The following is a 16,800-nucleotide window of genomic DNA, read 5'->3' as shown; positions in this document are numbered from 1 at the left end:
ATGTCAGGAATTGTCAGGAATTGTCAACACCAGGGCTCCAATGCTAGATAGACAGTATCAACTATGGCAACCCAGCAAGCACCAAAACCATGTCATTGGCTCTCCTGTTTCCCCTCTCCTGCACAGTCATTCACTACCAGGACGTAATTGGACCGCTTGGCCGCTCTCAAGCACGCGTCCAAACGCATGATCTCAGGGGTCTACTATGATTACATACGACGGCTTGGACCTTCCCCTCCGCCTCACTTCTCCTCTCGCCGGCCTCGGAGATGCAACGTGGGAACCCTGACAATGCCAACAAGCTTTTACGGGCCCGCATTACTCGCCCGTCCACCGGCTCCATCTTCTCAATTGGAAATACAGCAACGCGGACGTTTATGGAAGCTCGTTAGGCCCATTGGCAGCTGCACAGGCCAGATAGCTTGGACCTTCCACAGATCTCTTCGTCCCCCAGTCAGTTCTAGTCTGTGTCATGGGGAAACATCCGTAAAAAGGCTATCTAGCCTGTAGGGGACCTAGAGGGCGATGGACGATAAACAGATTAGAATGCAGGGTCCGGAACCTGGGGAAGGTCGTTACCGATCCTCGCAACGTTGGTGAACTTACATCTCTGCACCAGACGCCCAGATTCTATAACTACAAGGACACAAACGTCAGTTCCTCGTTGACCAGTGAGCGAGGTCCAACCCAGTTCGACGCATCATTCGTTTTTGCATATAACCATCGGCCCCAGAGACCCTACCTGTGCGGTCTCCCGTCTCAGTCACCATGTCCGTCGTCGCACCGGACTTGCACGGGGAGAAGGTGACCGAGGCACGCCCGGCGGTGGCCCGGCAGACGTCCAATGTCGAGGCGCAAGATGTCGAGGACCTCGACAAGGCCATGACCTACGCCATCGGCGAGATTGGCGACCACTTCGACATCGACTCTGACAACTCGCCGTACCCCGAGGTCCGCGCCAACGTGCCCAACTCGGACGATCCGACCATGCCGGTCAACACGCTCCGTATGTGGGTTCTCGGCGTCGTCTTCACCATGGTCGGGTCCGGCATCAACCAGTTCTTCTCCATGCGCTACCCCGGCGTCACCATCTCGTCTCTCGTCGCCCAGCTCATCTCGTACCCCGTCGGCTGCGCCGTCGCCCGCCTGCTGCCGGTGAAGAGGGTCCGCGTCCTCGGCCGCTGGGACCTCGTACTCAACCCGGACAACCGCTTCAACATCAAGGAGCACGCCGTCGTCACCATCATGTCCAACCTGTCCTTCGGGCCGTCGTGGGCCACCGACATCATCCAGGCCCAGAAGGCCTCGGCGTTCTACGGGCTCGACACGCCGGTCCCCTACCAATTCCTCCTGGGCTTGTCGATGCAACTGTTCGGTCTCGGTATGGCGGGGCTGGCGTATCGCTTCATCGTCGAGCCGCCGCACATGATCTGGCCGTCGACCCTGGCCAACGCGGCCCTGTTCCAGACTTTGCATGGACGCGCCAACCCCCTCGCTGACGGCTGGAGGATATCGAGATATCGATTCTTCCTCTACGTCTTCTTGGGCAGCTTTTGTTGGTACTGGCTTCCGGGGTACCTCTTCACCGGGCTGAGTACTTTTGCGTTCGTTTGCTGGGCTGCACCAAGTAAGTTGCCAACACAACGCAAGCTTCAGAAGCACCAACCGTTGGTTGACTAACATTAACAGACAATGTGGTGGTCAACAATCTCTTCGGTATGTCCACAGGTCTTGCCTACCTGCCAACCACCTTCGACTGGTCCCAGATTGCCTACAACGGCTCTCCTTTGGTCGTCCCCTTTTGGGCGCAAGCCAACGTCTTCGCTGGCTGGGTCATTCTCTTCGCTCTCGTTACTCCCATTCTCTATTACACCAACACTTGGTACACTGCATACCTTCCGTTCTCGGGGGCCGACACGTACGACAACACCGGCAAGATATACAACGCCACGCGGGTGGTTGGTAGGGATGGGAACTTCATCGTGGAAGAGTACGAGAAGTACAGCCCCCTCTTCATGCCGGTAACCTTTGCGTTGAGCTACGGCATCTCCTTCGCCGTTATGACCTGCGTGCCGACCTACATCTTCATCAACTACTACAGGGACATCATCGGCGCCTTCAACCCGGGCCGGAAGAAGGACGTCCACACTCGCCTGATCGAGAAGTATCCCGACACGCCGTGGTGGTGGTACGGCATCCTGACTGCCGTCGTGCTGGCCTTGACGATCATCGTGCAGGAGGTGTATAAGACCCAGATGCCGGTCTGGGGCGTCTTCGTCGCTTTCGGCCTGGCCCTGGTCTACCTGATCCCGACCGGCAGCGTCTACGCCGTCGCGAACCTCAACAGCAACGTCCTCACGGTGTTGGGCGAGATCATCTCGGGCTATGCCGTCCCGGGCAAGCCCATCGTGATGCTTATCTTCAAGTTCTACGCCTACACCGGCCTCAGCCAGGCCATGATCTTCTCCTCGGACATGAAGCTCGGCCTGTACATGAAGATCCCGCGGCGGACTCTGTTCGCGGCCCAGCTCACTGCCTGCATTACTGGCTCACTGACTCAGAACGCCGTCCTACTCTGGATGCTCAACCACGTCAGGGATATCTGCCACGAGAGCCAGCCCAACGGCTACACCTGCCCGCAGGGACGGGTCAACTTTTCTTCAAGCATCGTCTGGGGCGCCATCGGCCCTGCCCGTCTCTACAGCGTTGGAAAGATCTACTCGGGCCTCCTGCATCTCTTCTGGATTGGTGCCCTGTTGCCGGTGGTCACGTTCTTCCTAAAGAAGCGATTCCCAAACAACAAGTTCCTGAGATATCTTCACTGGCCTCTTTTCTTCGCGGGCACTGGGAATGTGCCCCCTGCGACTGGGATCAACTACACTTCGGCGTTTGTCGTATCATTCATCTTCAACAAGTGGCTTAAGGGCAAATATCCGCAATGGTGGGCAAAAGTAGGTGCTTTTGAGATCGGCTTACTGTTCCTGTTCCAGTTCCAATTTGAGTACCTAGTCCATACAGCTGACCTGGTAACGACAGTACAACTATGTCCTCTCCGCCGCCCTCGACTCTGGCCTCGCGATTTCTGCCATTTTCATCTTCTTCACTCTCGTTTTCCCCGGCGTCCAGCTCAGTTGGTGGGGTAACACGATCCAAAAGACCACGGTTGACGGCCAGGGCATTCCTCTGAAAGCCATTCCTGCGAACGGCACCTTCGGTCCTGCGACCTGGTCATGACTCTAGGCAATTTTCATTCTGTCTGGTATGACCTGGGAGGGTTCCTGTAATTCTGGCGGATGACGAGCTAGAATCGCCCCTTTCTTTTCTTCGAAACCATCACAGATATTTCCCAATACTACTGAATGTTTGTTCAACTGCACCAGAGCCCCCTCAAACTCCTTCCGTATTGAAAACAAAACAGCACGCAGGTTTTGAGTCACACATCACATAACACAAAGATGGGTTTCTGTAATCTTGCCCCATGCAGAAACGGCGAATTAGGCCTTCAAAGGGGCACTTCTTAAGCAAGACTGATGTTGTGGCACAGCGGCGCCACGAACCGAGCCCAGTCATTGAACGCTTTGGGACTGGGCGACTGCTGACGATCGTAAGAAAGGAACGACGCGGCCTCTCGCTGCTTCCAGACCTTCTCGATGACGGAGCGAGTCCTGGTGACATTTGAAAGGGAATCCGACAGCTTGTCGAGGACGTACAGGACGAACGGTCGCGCGTGATGGGGAACCGGGACGTCATCATCACTATCTATATCCTCCGCCTCCCATTCGAGCTCCTCCGTGGGATCGAGCTGACAAGCAGCCATGAAGAGCGGCCATGTCAAGCCGGCCTTGACACCGGCTCCGAGGAGCATCGCGACGAGACGCAGGATCTTCTTCACGTTTTGCCGGATGATTGGCGTGGTCGGGGTCGAATCGTTAAGCGCCGAGTGGAGATACAGCTCCGCGGTCAACCGCTTCAACTCGACCGTGTTTCGGATGATCATGTCGTCGCTGTCACTCTTGAGCTTCGGCCGCTGGAGGACCGAAGTCAGCCTCATGCGCTGCTTCTCCAGATCCTGCCGGTAGTCCTCCGTCGTCGAGGCCGACAGGCGTTTGTACTTGAAGCTGAGCTCGGTGATCTCGCCGATGATGCTGACTAGGTGGGGGGAGCAGCCCATCCACAGATCGAGCTGGTCCTCCTGCGCCGACCAGAAGTCGTTGCCGAAGATGGGCTCCTCGCCGCAAGCCGTCCGGCCCATGACGTCGTAAAAGGCAAAGTATCGCTCCGCGAATTTGATGATCTGCTCCCACGGGCTCTGTTGCTTGGCCGCCATCTTGGCGGCATCCGAAGTCATGCCCTGTCGTCTGAACCTGATGAGGTCCCGGGCCCCTCGGAGATGCGTAACCCAACGCTTGTCGCACTCGGCGATGATCTCCAGCTGGCAGAGAAGCATCATCAGGACGAGGATCTCGGAGCTTGCCGCGATGTCTATGGTCGACCTGTTGTCGATGGTCAGGCGCAGCGACCGGATGACTTTGGCCGAGTAGCTCAGCGCCACGGACTGGTAGCTGCTGTCTGTTCTGGCTATATGGGAAGCTGCGAGACCCAGTAAAGCGTGCATGAGAGCCGGTGAGGCGGACGAGACGGCAAAGGGGAAGATGAGCGCCGAGAAGGGTGACTCGCCTTTTGCGCACGGTATTGTCATGGGGCAGATCCGGTTGAGATAGTAGGACAAGAGATGCGATTCGGCTTGAGTGTCAAGCTGGATATACGTCACCGGCCGGTTTAGGGAACCCAGGTTCTTCCTCAACGTGAGGGCCGCGGATCTGTGGTCATCGCTGGAGCTGTCGTCGCTGGAAGAGGAGGAAGATTCCTCTTTCATGAAGTCAGTGACGAAGGAGTTCAGAAACCCGAACGGGTGGACGCGGGTCGGAACGCTGCAGTAGTTGTGGTTGTTCTTGTCCAAGGTCGACGGCGGCGTCGACGTCTTATTCTTGTTATTGGTGCCAGCCCCGGATTTTGACCAAACGCCGGCCCTGCCGAAGGCGCGGCCGACATAGTCAGTCTCCCACTTGAGGATCTGGACATACACGCAGTCGGAATAGCCACGCGAGACACAAGGCCCGCACTGAGGTTTGGTCTCATCGCACCGGATTTTGTGCAGTCGGCAACGGTGGCAGCCGCGGTGGCTCCGTCGAGATACCTGCTTGGACGGATTCCTTCTGCGCGGCATCTCGAGAAGACGTGTGGTGGTGAGACTCTGCTGAAAGGTGCGATGGGATACTGAGGGAAATAGAAGGGGTGGGGGCAGAGCAAGGCGTTAATTAGTGGACTTGACAACGGGACGTGACATGGACTTCTAGTGAAAGAGACCCGACGAGATAAACGGGGAGAGGCCAGGGAACATGAGGGGGCTGGCTTGGAGTGAATGATGGAACAACAAAACAGCCCAGCTGACTAACGCGCTATCGGAGCATAGGTACGACTCGCATCCATCGCCAACAATCTAGACCAGGAGATAAAGTTCGCCTATGTGTATGTGTATGTTCGCCTTGCCTAATGAGCGTTTCGGGTAAGTGGGAGGCCCTCGGGCAACGATCATTGGACATTTATTTCGGCAACAGCCAGGTCTTGCCGTAACTATATGTTGGACTACTTTGCCCTCAAACAAAGCCAAAGATTTAAGTTGCAGAACTGACCTACTTTATTCTCGGGGTGCTGTAATTCAATGCGGATTGGAGGCAGATGTCAGCTGTCTGACTCGCTTTTGCCGAGGTACCAACCAACATGGGCTCTAGCGCTCTATTTGGGGTGGGAGAAAAAGGCAGGAAAAAGAAACCGGAACACGATAGATAATTCGAAGCTCCCGACCTATTAGGATCAGTGGCAAGAAACAAAACTTGGACAAGAATGGTATATCTAAACGTTGAATGTGAAGGCAAAAGAACACGATTCATGGCATCGTCCGATAATGTCAGAGACAAGTGCAAGGTGCGGTGTCAATCCTTGACAGAGAGCGAGTTTGGGGGGCCTGGGGCGATCCACGACGGAGCACCCCAACGCGGGGGAAGGCGACTGAAGCTTGCATGGGGAAGGGAGCGGTGCATCGTTTGTGCTATACTTCGTCCGATTCAAAAAAAGAATACTGTAAGAACCCTACCGAGTTGGAAACCCATTCTGGAACTTCCCGTAACTGCACGAAACGGGCTACTGAGGGACATTGTGGCGATCGCAAGGTTAACCATGACTCACAGCTCCACCAACCCAATATATACTGTCTGTTATAATAAAGTGGCAACAATCAACAGGTCGGTTAGCTCAGTTGGTTAGAGCGTGGTACTAATATCTCATCCGAGATGTTGAGTAATGCCAAGGCCGGGAGTTCAAGCCTCCCACTGATCATTCCTTTTGCTTGTGGTCGTTGCGTCTGATTACACATGTCGATATCTGGGATTCGAGGAAAACACGTTTTTTTGTATGGTTCGGCTGCTGAGATGAGACAAACAGCGTGTTTAGGTGTTCAGTGATGGAGGGATGCATGGACCATTGCACCGTAGCGGGAGGATATGTAGGTAGACTTGTCGAAGCAAACAACACTTTGAGTTATATCTGTTTCGTACTCGCATGTCTGCTATTAGTCAAGTAGTGTTTGGATTCTTGGGTCCAACAAAACAAAACACCTGCCCACTCCTTCCAAATGCAATTGGAGGAAGTGATTCGTTCATCTTGAATAATCCGAATAGAGACGACACAGACTAGGGTACGATAGCCGAACTTTCAGGAGTTGCGACAACACGCCATCTGTAATTCAAACACCAACAGCATTCATGCAAAGGTCTGGAACGTTGAAGATAGCTTATAAGGTGACGATTTTTAGGAGGCAAGCTGCCGAGCATCAGCATATGAGTGTTATTGTCATAAGCAATGTATGCATCGACAGAGGCTTTGGATAACAGGGTAAATGTTGATAGGCGCCTATCACCGGTTTGGATAACTGATAACGATAAGCTGTACGTGGATGCATGTCATCCATCCAGCATCTCGTCAAGCTCCCTCATCGGAAGCTTCAAGAAGCAAATCCCAACCTTTGACTACAACGCCAATCCACCTACACCAACAGGAAATCCAATTACCTAACCGCATAACCTCTGCGAACAATGCCGCCGGAATGACGGCCCCGCGCCCCTGGACACCCCCGCTCCTCCTCCGCATCCGCTTCACGACCGCGATCCCCGACCTCGACCTCGACATCCCCTCCCCCTCGCAGACCACCGTCGCCGCCCTCAAGCACCTCATCCGCGGCCGCCTCGCCCAGCCCGACTCCCAGCGCCGCCTGCGCTTCATCCATCAGGGCAAAATCCTACCCGACGCCTCCGCCCTCAGCTCCGTCCTCCGGCCCCTTCCTCCGCCGCCGCCGGCCGCCTCGCAGCCGACGACCCCGTCTACGCCCGGCGCGGCCTTTGACGATCCAAAGGGGAAAGGCAAGGCGAAGGCCAACGAAACCGCGCCTCCGCAGAGGGTTTACGTAAACTGCAGCATCGGCGATAGCCTCACGGACGACGAGCTCGCCACCGAGGCCGAAGCCGCCCTCCGCGCCCCTTCCGAGCGCGGCCCGTCAACCAACTCCTCCTTTACAGACGGCCCGCCACACGGCCAACATGCGTCGTCATACAACCTCCACCACCACGGCCAGCAGCAGCGCCCGACGCCGCGGGGCTTCGACAGGCTCCTCAACGCGGGTTTCACCGCCGCCGAGGTGAACCAGCTGCGCCTGCAGTTTCGCGAGATCCGCTCGACACAGTACACCCCCGACACGATGCCGAGCCCGGACACGATGCGCTCGCTCGAGGACTCGTGGATCGACTCCAACGCGGGCTCGGCCCTGCCCGGCGCGGCGGGGGCTGGCGGCGAAGGGGGCGAGGTTGCTGGCGGCGGCGACGACGCGTTCGGGGCCATGAGCGGCATCCTAGATGTGCTGATCGAGGGCCTCATCGTCGGTTTCTTCTGGCCGCTGGGGTGCCTGGGCTGGCTGTCGCGGGAGGAGAATATGCTCTCAGGCCGGTGGCAGGACTTCATCGGATTTGGCGTGACCTTGAGCATCATCATCGGCGTCATCAGGGCCTTTTCGGGAGATCGATAGGGGCGAGGGGGCCGTCGTCGTTCTGGCGTTCCAACGTGGGGATTATTCATTATTCTTTGATTTTATTTTTATTGATACCACCAGCATCAAAGGAGCAGCAGCAAAAGCCGGAAGTATAGCGGAAATAGGACTTATGTGCCAGAAATCACGGGTCACACAGGTATCAGGGAGTAAGGAAGGGAAAACAAAAAAGGGCCATTATCTGCTTTCATTGGTGGCCATGGAGAAGGGGACTTTTTGAGAGCCTCATCCAACTCCGAATCCGCACACACAAAGATTCTACATGGTATAAAACCTCTCTTTGCAACCTTTTTAACGCCTTGATGTCCCCCAGGGCTACATGAAAAAGAAAGAAGAAAAAGAAGAAACAGGAAACGGGATGGTTTGGTGGGGGGCTGGTAGAGTTTTTTGATGATACCAGCAGCAAATGGTGGGGGCTCCGAACAAACCTTCTTCAGAGGTACAGACTCTGGGCCGCGACGATGTCGCGGCGGATCTTGGCGAGACTGTCTTCGAACTTCTGAGTCAGTTCGTCGCTGCCCATGACCTTGGCACCCTGACCCATCTGGCGCAGGAGCTCTTCAAGACGGCGGAAGAGACGAATAAGGGAGCCTTCGTAGGCGTTGGTCATTTTGCTGTGTCGTGTCAGTGAAACCTTCAAGTAACAACTTGCATATTTATGATGGACTTACCAGATCTCTGCAAACGGCTTGCCCTGTGCCCAGGCGTAGACGGTCTCCATCAGTTGCCACTTGAAACCGGCCAGGTACTCCTCCTCGTTAAGCTCAAGCTTGCTCTCGCGGCTGACCTTGGCGACCTGCTTTGCCTTGGCCTGGACCTCGCGGTAGGGCTTGGCCAGCTCCTCGCGCAGGGCGGCGGTCTCGAGCTTCTCGTCCAAGACGAAGCAACTGAGCGTAGCAGCAATCAGCTCAGGGGACAGCTCGTTGAAGAAACGGTCGAACAGGAGCTCGGCAAGGACCAGCTCGTGGCCCTCGGTGGACGAAATTTCGCAGGCAACACGGGCCTTAAGCTCGACAACCTCGGACTCGTTGAGAAAGCCAAGACGGCGCAGGACACGCTTGCGAGCCTTGAGCTCGTCCATCTGGGCAATGCTGTGAAGTCTCGCAATCTCTCTCTTCTTGGCCTTGATCTGCTCGGTCAACTTCTCCTTGGCGCGGTACTGGAGGTAGAGCTGGGGCAGCAAAGGTGATCCATGAAGGGGGTTGGTGAGCAGGCGCGCTTCCAACATCTCAATCTTCTTCATCAGGCTCCTGAAGGCATCGTCGTTGATACCCATGTTCTCGACGGGATCCAAAATGGGGAGTCCGTCGGGAAATCGTCTGTGAACCTCTCGGAGAGAATTGCCAACTTCTTGGAGAGCCGCCTGTGACCTACAGTCCTTCGGCATGAAGACTCTGATTTGGCTGATGGCCTTGACGCAAGTCAATAGGCACGGGACAATCTCGAAGCGAGCACCGTTGTCGGGTTGTTCGGGCTTGGGGTAAGGAACCAGGCCCGAAGGAAGGTCACCAGAGGCTAGTTTGGCACCCTCGGCGACCGGAGCGCTATTCTGGTCAACAACCATCATGACATCAATGATGCATGACTCTTGAGGAGGGATTTCGGGCTCGTTGGATTTGCGTTGGCGACGAATCAGGTCTGCAACAACGCCCCAGCCAAAGTCGGTGCCTCCAACGGTGTTGTTGGTCTTCTTAGGGTCGTGGATACGAACCAGGCGACCAGGCTGCATGAAGTCTCCGCAGTGCTCGGGGTGCTGGATAACAGCGCGCATGTCGCTGGTGTACTGCTCCAGCTGGTTGCGCAGGTTGTAGTAGTCCTTGACGGTGGCCTCGTCGGCAATCGACATGTTGTCCCTCTCTTGCTGAAGAGACATGAGATCTCGCTCAAGCGCCGGAACGCTAGCGCCAGTCTGGAACTGGTGGAAGCAACGCTCAAGCATGAATTCAGGAGAAATGGCCTCGATTCTCAGCAGGTTCAAAATCATGTTGTAGCCAAGGTAGAAGGCGGAATTGAGACGGTCTTGCTCGCCGACAACAATGGCGCGCGCAGTATCGGGCTCCATCTTGTCGTCGATCATCATGATGACAATACCACGGGAATCCAGGCCTCTACGACCGGCACGTCCAGACATCTGAATGTACTCGGACGGCGTGAGAGGTCTGCGCTGGGTACCATCCCACTTGGTCACCTGGGTGAAGACGACGGTCTTGGCAGGCATGTTGAGACCGATGGAGAAAGTTTCCGTCGCAACGAGAACCTTGATGAGAGACTCCTGGAAGAGGATCTCGATGGTCTCTTTCAGAATAGGAAGAAGACCAGAGTGATGCACACCGATTCCCTTCTGCAAGAGAGGAAGCAGGTTCTGGATCTGGGGCAGCTCGCGGTCGGCTTCGGACAAGCTCTGGATGGCGTTGTTGAAGACAGTCTTAACCATGGCCTGCTCCGAGTCGTTGTTGAACTGGAAGTGGGAGATCTGCAGAGCCAGGTTCTCAACCTCCTTTTTGCTGAAGTTGAAGATGATGGTGGGGTGAAAGCTCTTCTGCATGATCATGCGGACAATCTTGGAGATGTCGGCCTTCATGTCGGCCGCCGCTCCGCCCTTTTGGGTCTGCTTCTTGGCCCCCTTGCCCTTCCAGCTGGCGCTGGCGTTGCTGGGGTCTTGTCCCTTGCCCGCCTCGATCAGAGCCATGGTCTTCTGAAAGTTGCCTTCTCGGAACACGCCCTTCTCGTCCACCACCAGAAAGATACCACTGCCGCCGGCAGGGAAGAAGTAGTTCTGGAGAGGGGTGGGTCGGAAGTCGGTATAGACAACATGACAGGCCTGGTGATGAATCTTGGCAATCCATTCGGCGAACTGAAAGGCGTTCGGAATGGTGGCAGACAGGAACACGTAGCGAACCTTATCGGGAAGCAGGATGATGGTCTCCTCCCACACCACGCCTCTGGTCTTGTCGCGCATGTAGTGAATCTCGTCAAAGACGACCCAGGCAACCTCGCGCATGATCTCGGAACCGCGGTACAACATGGAGCGGAGAATCTCGGTGGTCATGACCAAGCAACTAGCGGTAGGGTTGATGGTGACATCACCCGTCATGAGGCCGACGTCGCCGAAAAGGGCCTCGAAGTCTCGGTATTTTTGGTTGGAAAGTGCCTTGATAGGACTCGTGTAGATGACTCTCTGGTTGCGCTTCAGGCATTGGGCAATGGCGTACTCGGCGACAACGGTCTTTCCGGCGGATGTGTGGGCAGAGACCAGAACACTCTCTTCTCTCTCGATCGAAGCGACGGACAGACTCTGGAACGGGTCCAGCTTGAAGTTGTACTTGCGGGCGGGTTCCGCCGGCGGCTTGTGCTCAGAGAGCGGGACGTATTCGTAGTCCAGATCAGGAGGTAAGGCAACCTGGTGCTGAATGTTGTGGGACAGGACAAGCGACTCGTCTTGAGCCTGGGTGAAGGTTGTGGCGCCGGCGACCTCTCTCGACTGGGCAGTCTGGAAGGTGTCGGTCAGAACGGGCTGGGCCTCGTTCTCCTTCTTCCTGCGCTTGTGACTGTCTTCCTGGTCGTCAGAGGTTGCACCGGCGTCCTCAGGTTGGTTTCCGGCAGGGTCGTCCTTGGCGACGTCGTCGGCGTCGGGCATCTCGGCATCGTCTTGCTCAGCGACAACGCCATTCTTGATTGCACCATCAGCCTTGCGCTTGTTGCTCTTCTTGTCCTTCTTGCGCGACTTCTTGGGAGGTTCAGCGACGGTGGCTTCGTGCTCGCTATGCGACTCGGTCTGCTCCGGGCCCGGCTGAGCGTCGAAGACGTCGAAGAGCTCGTCCATGTTGGGCGAGTCCTTGGTGCACCAAGGTGTGTTGTAGGGAGACGAAGTATCGGCGGCGGCGGCAGTAAAGGAATGTTGTACTGGTAATAAAGGGGGTTTAGAAGGGAGTCGACCCCCTACAGTGTGTGAAGCTGTAGCAGATCGAAAGGGACCGAGTTGCAGCGATCCGTCTCTGCGAAGGTGTGGTGGCTTTCGTCAATTTTGCCTGGTCCCAGATCGATCGCTTGTGCAGCAGTCGTCGCATTTCCCACTCTTCAGGCGCTCGGAGGAAAATGCTGGCGGGTGAGTGAAGCGCAGGGTAAGGCAGAAAAAAAATTCCAAGCAAGTGGACAGGGGACGTGCGGAAGGACAGCACCAGGGACGGAAGGCGGTCACGGTGGGCGCTGCCTTCGAAATCCCTTTCGCAGGACTGGATGATGCTGCTGCTGTTGCCGTTGCCGCTATCGACCTCAGGCTTCAATGTCACGTGTGCTTACATAACGAACGACGACGTTGGAGATTCTCTGGAGCTTTGCCCGGATTGCACACTCTCAGACCACTCTTTTGCATGACTTCAACACCACAACTACACCACTCTCTGTCCCAATTGCGCTTCGCGATCCCCTCAGAACAACCCGCCAAAGTACGACCGACCCCCCGATTCGCCTCCTGTTCCAATTGATGCTGACCGACCCTCCCTGTAGATGCTCGCTCGTGCCGCCGCCCGCGCGGTCCCCCAGACCCGTGCCGTTGTCGCTCGCCGCGGCTTCCAGACCACCCGCGCCCAGATGTCCTCGCCGTACCACTACCCCGAGGGCCCCTACTCCAACCTCCCCTTTAACCCCAAGTCCAAGTGGTTCGCCCCTGGTTTCTGGACCTACGCTGCCGTTGGCTTCTTCGCCCCCTTTGGCATCGCCGGTGCGTGCTTTTTCGCTGTTGCCTCGGCGCCCCCTCCCTTCGGGTTAGAATGTGCTGACGAGCTTCCTAGTCTGGCAAACCAAGAAGCCCAAGGCTTAAGGGCCATGTCTGCGTTTTCCTTGAGTCGATCGCAAGTGTACAGCATGGATTGGGTTGGAACGGAGGACGACTATGTACAAAGCAGAAATAGAGACTTTTCGTCCTCACCGACCGCTTACGAACGAATCGCTCCTAGCGCAACCATGCCGTATAGATATTTTGACTGACGCTACGTTGTTACCAAGCCATAATCTTCAAAGAGTGTTGGAAAATATTGGTTGGTCTGATGAATCAGATAAGCCAAGGATGGATGAGTCAAGCATTTGGGAAAAGTCACCAGAGCATGGCGAATTTCATACTGCGAGTGAAATTATTGGTATCATTTTGTCTATACTTGTTTTACAATGGCAGTTGCCTGACTGCCTTGAGCCTCTCCTGCGATCGGGTCACAGGCTAGCTGCTGGAAAAACGGTCTTGACTCTTGCGATGCAAGATCCTGGCGACATAACTCTCCATGTACCGCGCTCTGTCTGGCGGCAAATCCCACCTCTTTTGAAACTCTTCGTACACTTCCCCAGCTCTGACTTCGTTGGCGCATTTCATAAAGGCCCGAAGAGCCCACCCCATGAGCCAGGTGTCGAGGTAAAGACCCTCGGTTTTGTAATCGATTGCTCTCAGCAACGCGGATAAGACCTTCTCCAACCGGGCTGGTGTCCACGCGGAAAAGGCCTTGCCACCGTGCTTTTCGAAGGCTACGAAAATAGCCAAAAAGACGGACCCGTCAACAGGCACCTCGAACTGCCACATCTCGTCGAGGAACTGGGCAACCCTGCCAAGGTCGCCTCTCTCGACGCCAAAGTGCTTGATGAGAATGCGATATGTTCGCATGTCAGGGGCGGTGCCTGCGAGCTCCTGTAATTGGGGCCGAAGCTCCGGTACCATCCTGCCGACTGATGCGAACATGAAAAGGATCTTGGTAACTACCTGGTCCTTGAAGTAGTCTTTTCGAGGGAAATTGACGGCAGCCTTTGACCCGGTGCCCTTCATGTAGTTGTAGACTTTCAACGCCGCCTCTTGTTCGCCGCATCTCAGAAAGCTGACGATGACGCAGTTGAGAGCCACAGTGTCGACCATCTCTCCAGCTTCCACCATCTCCTTGTAGGCAGCCCGGACGCCGTCGGCATTCTCCTGAAGTCCGAAGAAGAAAATCAGACTGACTCGGTGATATCGGTTGAACCGGATCTTCCGTGCCTTCATCTCCTTCCACAGCATTTCGCCTAGTTGGAAATTTCCAGCTTTTGACGCAGCGTCAAACAGGATGTTGAACGTGATGTTGTTGCCCTTGACGCCTGCCTGCTTCTCCATCTCCCTCCACAGCAAGAGAGCATACTCAACCTCTGTTTCGGTGGTCCTACCAACGTATCTGGTGGCCAGGGCCAGGGCGTAGTTCCATTCGGTGCGTTGAAGGGCTATGCCGCAGTCCTTGACTTCGCCAACGAGTGCAAAGTATCGGAGCATTGACTGAGATTCTTTCTTCCGCGGCATGCCAAACACCTTGAGCAGTCGGTGGCGCAGATTTGCTGATATGTGTACCATGCGAGGCTCTGGCAGTGCCGTGTACAATTCGTATATCGAGTCCGACCTGGCATCCGAACGAAACCTCAGCCTGGACCTGACCATGGACGACAGCTTCGTCACTATTTGTTTGACGCTTTCATTGCCGCAGAGGGTTTCGTGAGGTGATGGATATTTCTGGTCTTCCGTTCTCTCGGATATCACAAGTTTGGTATCCTCTGGCCGGGCGTATTTGTTGAGATAGGGATCTTCGACGAGCTCCCAGTGCTCCTCCACGGTCCCGACGTCATGATGATCCACGACCTTGAGAAGTCGCCTTTTCTTTTTCTGTATGACCAAGGGATCGGACTGTGGTTCCACTGTTGCTGCAGTCGCAGCAGCATGACTATACCGCTGGAAGCGCTCGCGGCATGTCATCTTCGATCGCGACCAGGCACGGGGGTGATTGGAGGGCGCCGGCAGAAAAGTCGACAGCAGCCACGAGGCTGTCTGAGGACATTGAGTAACTGGCAGGCGAGAACATCGTGTTTGGTATCGGCGGCATTGGGACGCCGGCGCCCTCGTAGGTCTGTCGGCTCGAAGCTTCGGCTGGGAAGAAACTGCAACTCGAGTCGCGGAGGGTCGAGTCGAGAGGATCGCGCCGCATACGGACCCGTCAATCCGGCTAAGTACTTTCATGGGCTGTCGGGCATTGCGGGCCTGGGCATCACCGTTCCATTGAAGAGTGTGAGCTCGCAGGTAAGAGGAAGGGAGGGGAAAGGATTGGCGTAGGTCGGAAAGAGCTGCGAGCTGGTGTACCAGAAAGCTCCGGGATGATTGGGAAACGAATTATTTCGCAGGCAAAAGCATGGGTGGGGCCGACGGCAGAACCGGGCGTCGGCATTAGGATTGGCCGACGCTCCAAATTTCTGAGAAGCGCTTTCGCGATTGATTAACGGAGCTCGGGACAACGACAAGCGTTCCGACCTTAGCAGTGTATTGATCGCCCTGCTGTTGCTGTACCGATCTAAACAGTAAGTCTCGGTGGTGGGAAAGAGAGAAAACAACAACTCGAAAACACGGAGGTCTGGTTCTGACGATTTTGCTAGGCCAAAATGGGTCGACAAATTAGGCCCGCCCGGATCTACCAGACGATGAGCCAGGAGCTCAGCACAAAGATCCTGCCTGGCTTTACCGTCCAGGAGCCGCCATGGTTCCAGGTTATGAGAGACATCCCGCCCTCTGAGATCCTCACGAGGCCAGTCATGACTCAGAAGAAGCCCGCAAACCTGAAGCTCCGCAAGCCAAGCAACATCTACAAGCCCCCGAGAATACATCACGAGGAGGACCGTCTGCGAGTGACTTTCTACAAAGATCACCCGTGGGAGCTGGCACGTCCGAGAATAATCCTCGAGTCCGACGGAAAGGACGCGCAGAAATGCGATTGGTCCAAGGGACTGCGCCAGCCCGGCTTGCCCTTGACCGGTGAATGGTGAGCTGATCAGCATGCACAAGACATCTTAGGATAGATAACTAACAGCTATGCAGTGTCGTCCAGCGCCAGCTCTGGCTGATGCATAACCAGAAGCTTAAACGAAACCAAGCTTACGATGTCGCGAGAAAGGAATTCTATGCGCTGCGTCAAGAGGAAGAGATCGAGAAGCGCGTTGCCCGGGAGGAGGCCAGGCACGTCGGTGCGTACTTTGGCAAGAACAGGTTGGCGATCAGCCAGGAACTCGAGAACAAGGAGTTCGAGCGCTGGAAGGGCTGGGCGAGCAAGCAGTCGCTTGCGATGGAGGAGACCAAGAGCAATAGCTACGGCAATTTTGGTGACGCAGCAGAGAAGCCCGAGGCGAGCCCGGAACCGACGTTGCTTTGAACTAGAGGCATTACAGTTTCTGTAAGCATAAATGTACTACAAAACCCTGTATAATATCATCAAACCAGAGGAGAATGATAGAAAAGCTGGGTGTTTCTCTTCGCGCTGTAAAGTCGTCCATCCATCGAGCCGCGTCAGAATGCCCGGCACCTAACCATCAACAATCAATCAGCCTTTACTGTAGAGATCTCAGTGGACCCTTCACAGCCAGGGCCTTTCTTGGCTGGTCGGGTGACTGCAGTCGCCGTTTAAATCCTCCCGGTGAACCGAACCCCTCGACCGCCTCCCATTTGCAGCTCCTCCACCCCATCCCAGGCCCGTTGGCCATTTCGGGTTGGACGCCAATGTCTCTAGCCACGTGCCATTGAGAGCAAGTTGATCTTTTCCGAACTTCCATTATCTGCTTCTCATCAGTTATTCCGGCCTTCGTCATGATCAGGAATGATAATCCTT

The 16,800-nt window shown here is 55.6% G+C and overlaps 7 protein-coding genes across 7 annotated transcripts; 4 read left to right on the top strand and 3 right to left on the bottom strand.

Annotated features, from left to right (window-relative positions):
- Window positions 1-438: 438 nt before the first annotated feature.
- On the top strand, window positions 439-3,477 carry CDEST_07281 (Putative oligopeptide transporter, OPT superfamily). The gene is made up of 3 exons (XM_062923440.1): window positions 439-1,627; window positions 1,690-2,951; window positions 3,037-3,477. The coding sequence occupies exons 1-3, from the start codon at window positions 769-771 to the stop codon at window positions 3,232-3,234; spliced, it is 2,319 nt and encodes a 772-aa protein (XP_062779491.1). The 5' UTR covers window positions 439-768; the 3' UTR covers window positions 3,235-3,477.
- A 1-nt stretch (window position 3,478) lies between these two features.
- On the bottom strand, window positions 3,479-5,339 carry CDEST_07280 (Putative zn(2)Cys(6) fungal-type DNA-binding domain, fungal transcription factor). Its single transcript, XM_062923439.1, has one exon. The coding sequence runs from the start codon at window positions 5,225-5,227 to the stop codon at window positions 3,518-3,520; it is 1,710 nt and encodes a 569-aa protein (XP_062779490.1). The 5' UTR covers window positions 5,228-5,339; the 3' UTR covers window positions 3,479-3,517.
- Window positions 5,340-7,162: 1,823 nt separating this feature from the next.
- On the top strand, window positions 7,163-8,134 carry CDEST_07279 (Putative Ubiquitin-like domain-containing protein; the record flags this gene model as incomplete). Its single annotated transcript, XM_062923438.1, has 1 exon — window positions 7,163-8,134. One exon carries the CDS (start codon window positions 7,163-7,165, stop codon window positions 8,132-8,134), a length of 972 nt encoding a protein of 323 aa, XP_062779489.1.
- Window positions 8,135-8,136: 2 nt separating this feature from the next.
- Window positions 8,137-12,250, bottom strand: CDEST_07278 (Putative helicase, rRNA-processing arch domain, P-loop containing nucleoside triphosphate hydrolase). Its single transcript, XM_062923437.1, has 2 exons — window positions 8,827-12,250; window positions 8,137-8,769 (listed from the first exon to the last, which is right to left on the bottom strand). Exons 1-2 carry the CDS (start codon window positions 11,976-11,978, stop codon window positions 8,589-8,591), a joined length of 3,333 nt encoding a protein of 1,110 aa, XP_062779488.1. The 5' UTR covers window positions 11,979-12,250; the 3' UTR covers window positions 8,137-8,588.
- A 170-nt stretch (window positions 12,251-12,420) lies between these two features.
- Window positions 12,421-13,218, top strand: CDEST_07277 (Putative cytochrome c oxidase subunit VIIc). The gene is made up of 3 exons (XM_062923436.1): window positions 12,421-12,600; window positions 12,662-12,875; window positions 12,946-13,218. The coding sequence occupies exons 1-3, from the start codon at window positions 12,526-12,528 to the stop codon at window positions 12,972-12,974; spliced, it is 318 nt and encodes a 105-aa protein (XP_062779487.1). The 5' UTR covers window positions 12,421-12,525; the 3' UTR covers window positions 12,975-13,218.
- An 82-nt stretch (window positions 13,219-13,300) lies between these two features.
- On the bottom strand, window positions 13,301-15,283 carry CDEST_07276 (Putative tetratricopeptide-like helical domain superfamily). The gene has a single exon (XM_062923435.1). It carries the CDS (start codon window positions 15,165-15,167, stop codon window positions 13,368-13,370), a length of 1,800 nt encoding a protein of 599 aa, XP_062779486.1. The 5' UTR covers window positions 15,168-15,283; the 3' UTR covers window positions 13,301-13,367.
- Window positions 15,284-15,382: 99 nt separating this feature from the next.
- Window positions 15,383-16,800, top strand: CDEST_07275 (uncharacterized protein). The gene is made up of 3 exons (XM_062923434.1): window positions 15,383-15,502; window positions 15,578-15,960; window positions 16,017-16,800. Exons 2-3 carry the CDS (start codon window positions 15,584-15,586, stop codon window positions 16,345-16,347), a joined length of 708 nt encoding a protein of 235 aa, XP_062779485.1. The 5' UTR covers window positions 15,383-15,502; window positions 15,578-15,583; the 3' UTR covers window positions 16,348-16,800.

This window comes from Colletotrichum destructivum, chromosome 4 (genome assembly GCF_034447905.1).
Source record: "Colletotrichum destructivum chromosome 4, complete sequence".
In the NCBI taxonomy this organism is placed as follows: domain Eukaryota; kingdom Fungi; phylum Ascomycota; class Sordariomycetes; order Glomerellales; family Glomerellaceae; genus Colletotrichum; species Colletotrichum destructivum.
Note: the sequence above shows the minus strand (reverse complement) of the source record. Positions and strands in the feature narration are given on the sequence as shown.

Coding starts and splice junctions, on each gene's coding strand:
- CDEST_07277 (XM_062923436.1), top strand. CDS start 12,526: ATGACTTCAACACCACAACTACACCACTCTCTGTCCCAATTGCGCTTC. Junction 12,601..12,661: donor CCTCAGAACAACCCGCCAAA/GTACGACCGACC, acceptor CCCTCCCTGTAG/ATGCTCGCTCGTGCCGCCGC. Junction 12,876..12,945: donor CGCCCCCTTTGGCATCGCCG/GTGCGTGCTTTT, acceptor CGAGCTTCCTAG/TCTGGCAAACCAAGAAGCCC.
- CDEST_07276 (XM_062923435.1), bottom strand. CDS start 15,167: ATGAAAGTACTTAGCCGGATTGACGGGTCCGTATGCGGCGCGATCCTC.
- CDEST_07275 (XM_062923434.1), top strand. CDS start 15,584: ATGGGTCGACAAATTAGGCCCGCCCGGATCTACCAGACGATGAGCCAG. Junction 15,961..16,016: donor TTGCCCTTGACCGGTGAATG/GTGAGCTGATCA, acceptor ACAGCTATGCAG/TGTCGTCCAGCGCCAGCTCT.
- CDEST_07280 (XM_062923439.1), bottom strand. CDS start 5,227: ATGCCGCGCAGAAGGAATCCGTCCAAGCAGGTATCTCGACGGAGCCAC.
- CDEST_07281 (XM_062923440.1), top strand. CDS start 769: ATGTCCGTCGTCGCACCGGACTTGCACGGGGAGAAGGTGACCGAGGCA. Junction 1,628..1,689: donor CGTTTGCTGGGCTGCACCAA/GTAAGTTGCCAA, acceptor TAACATTAACAG/ACAATGTGGTGGTCAACAAT. Junction 2,952..3,036: donor ATCCGCAATGGTGGGCAAAA/GTAGGTGCTTTT, acceptor TGGTAACGACAG/TACAACTATGTCCTCTCCGC.
- CDEST_07278 (XM_062923437.1), bottom strand. CDS start 11,978: ATGGACGAGCTCTTCGACGTCTTCGACGCTCAGCCGGGCCCGGAGCAG. Junction 8,770..8,826: donor AAGCCGTTTGCAGAGATCTG/GTAAGTCCATCA, acceptor GACACGACACAG/CAAAATGACCAACGCCTACG.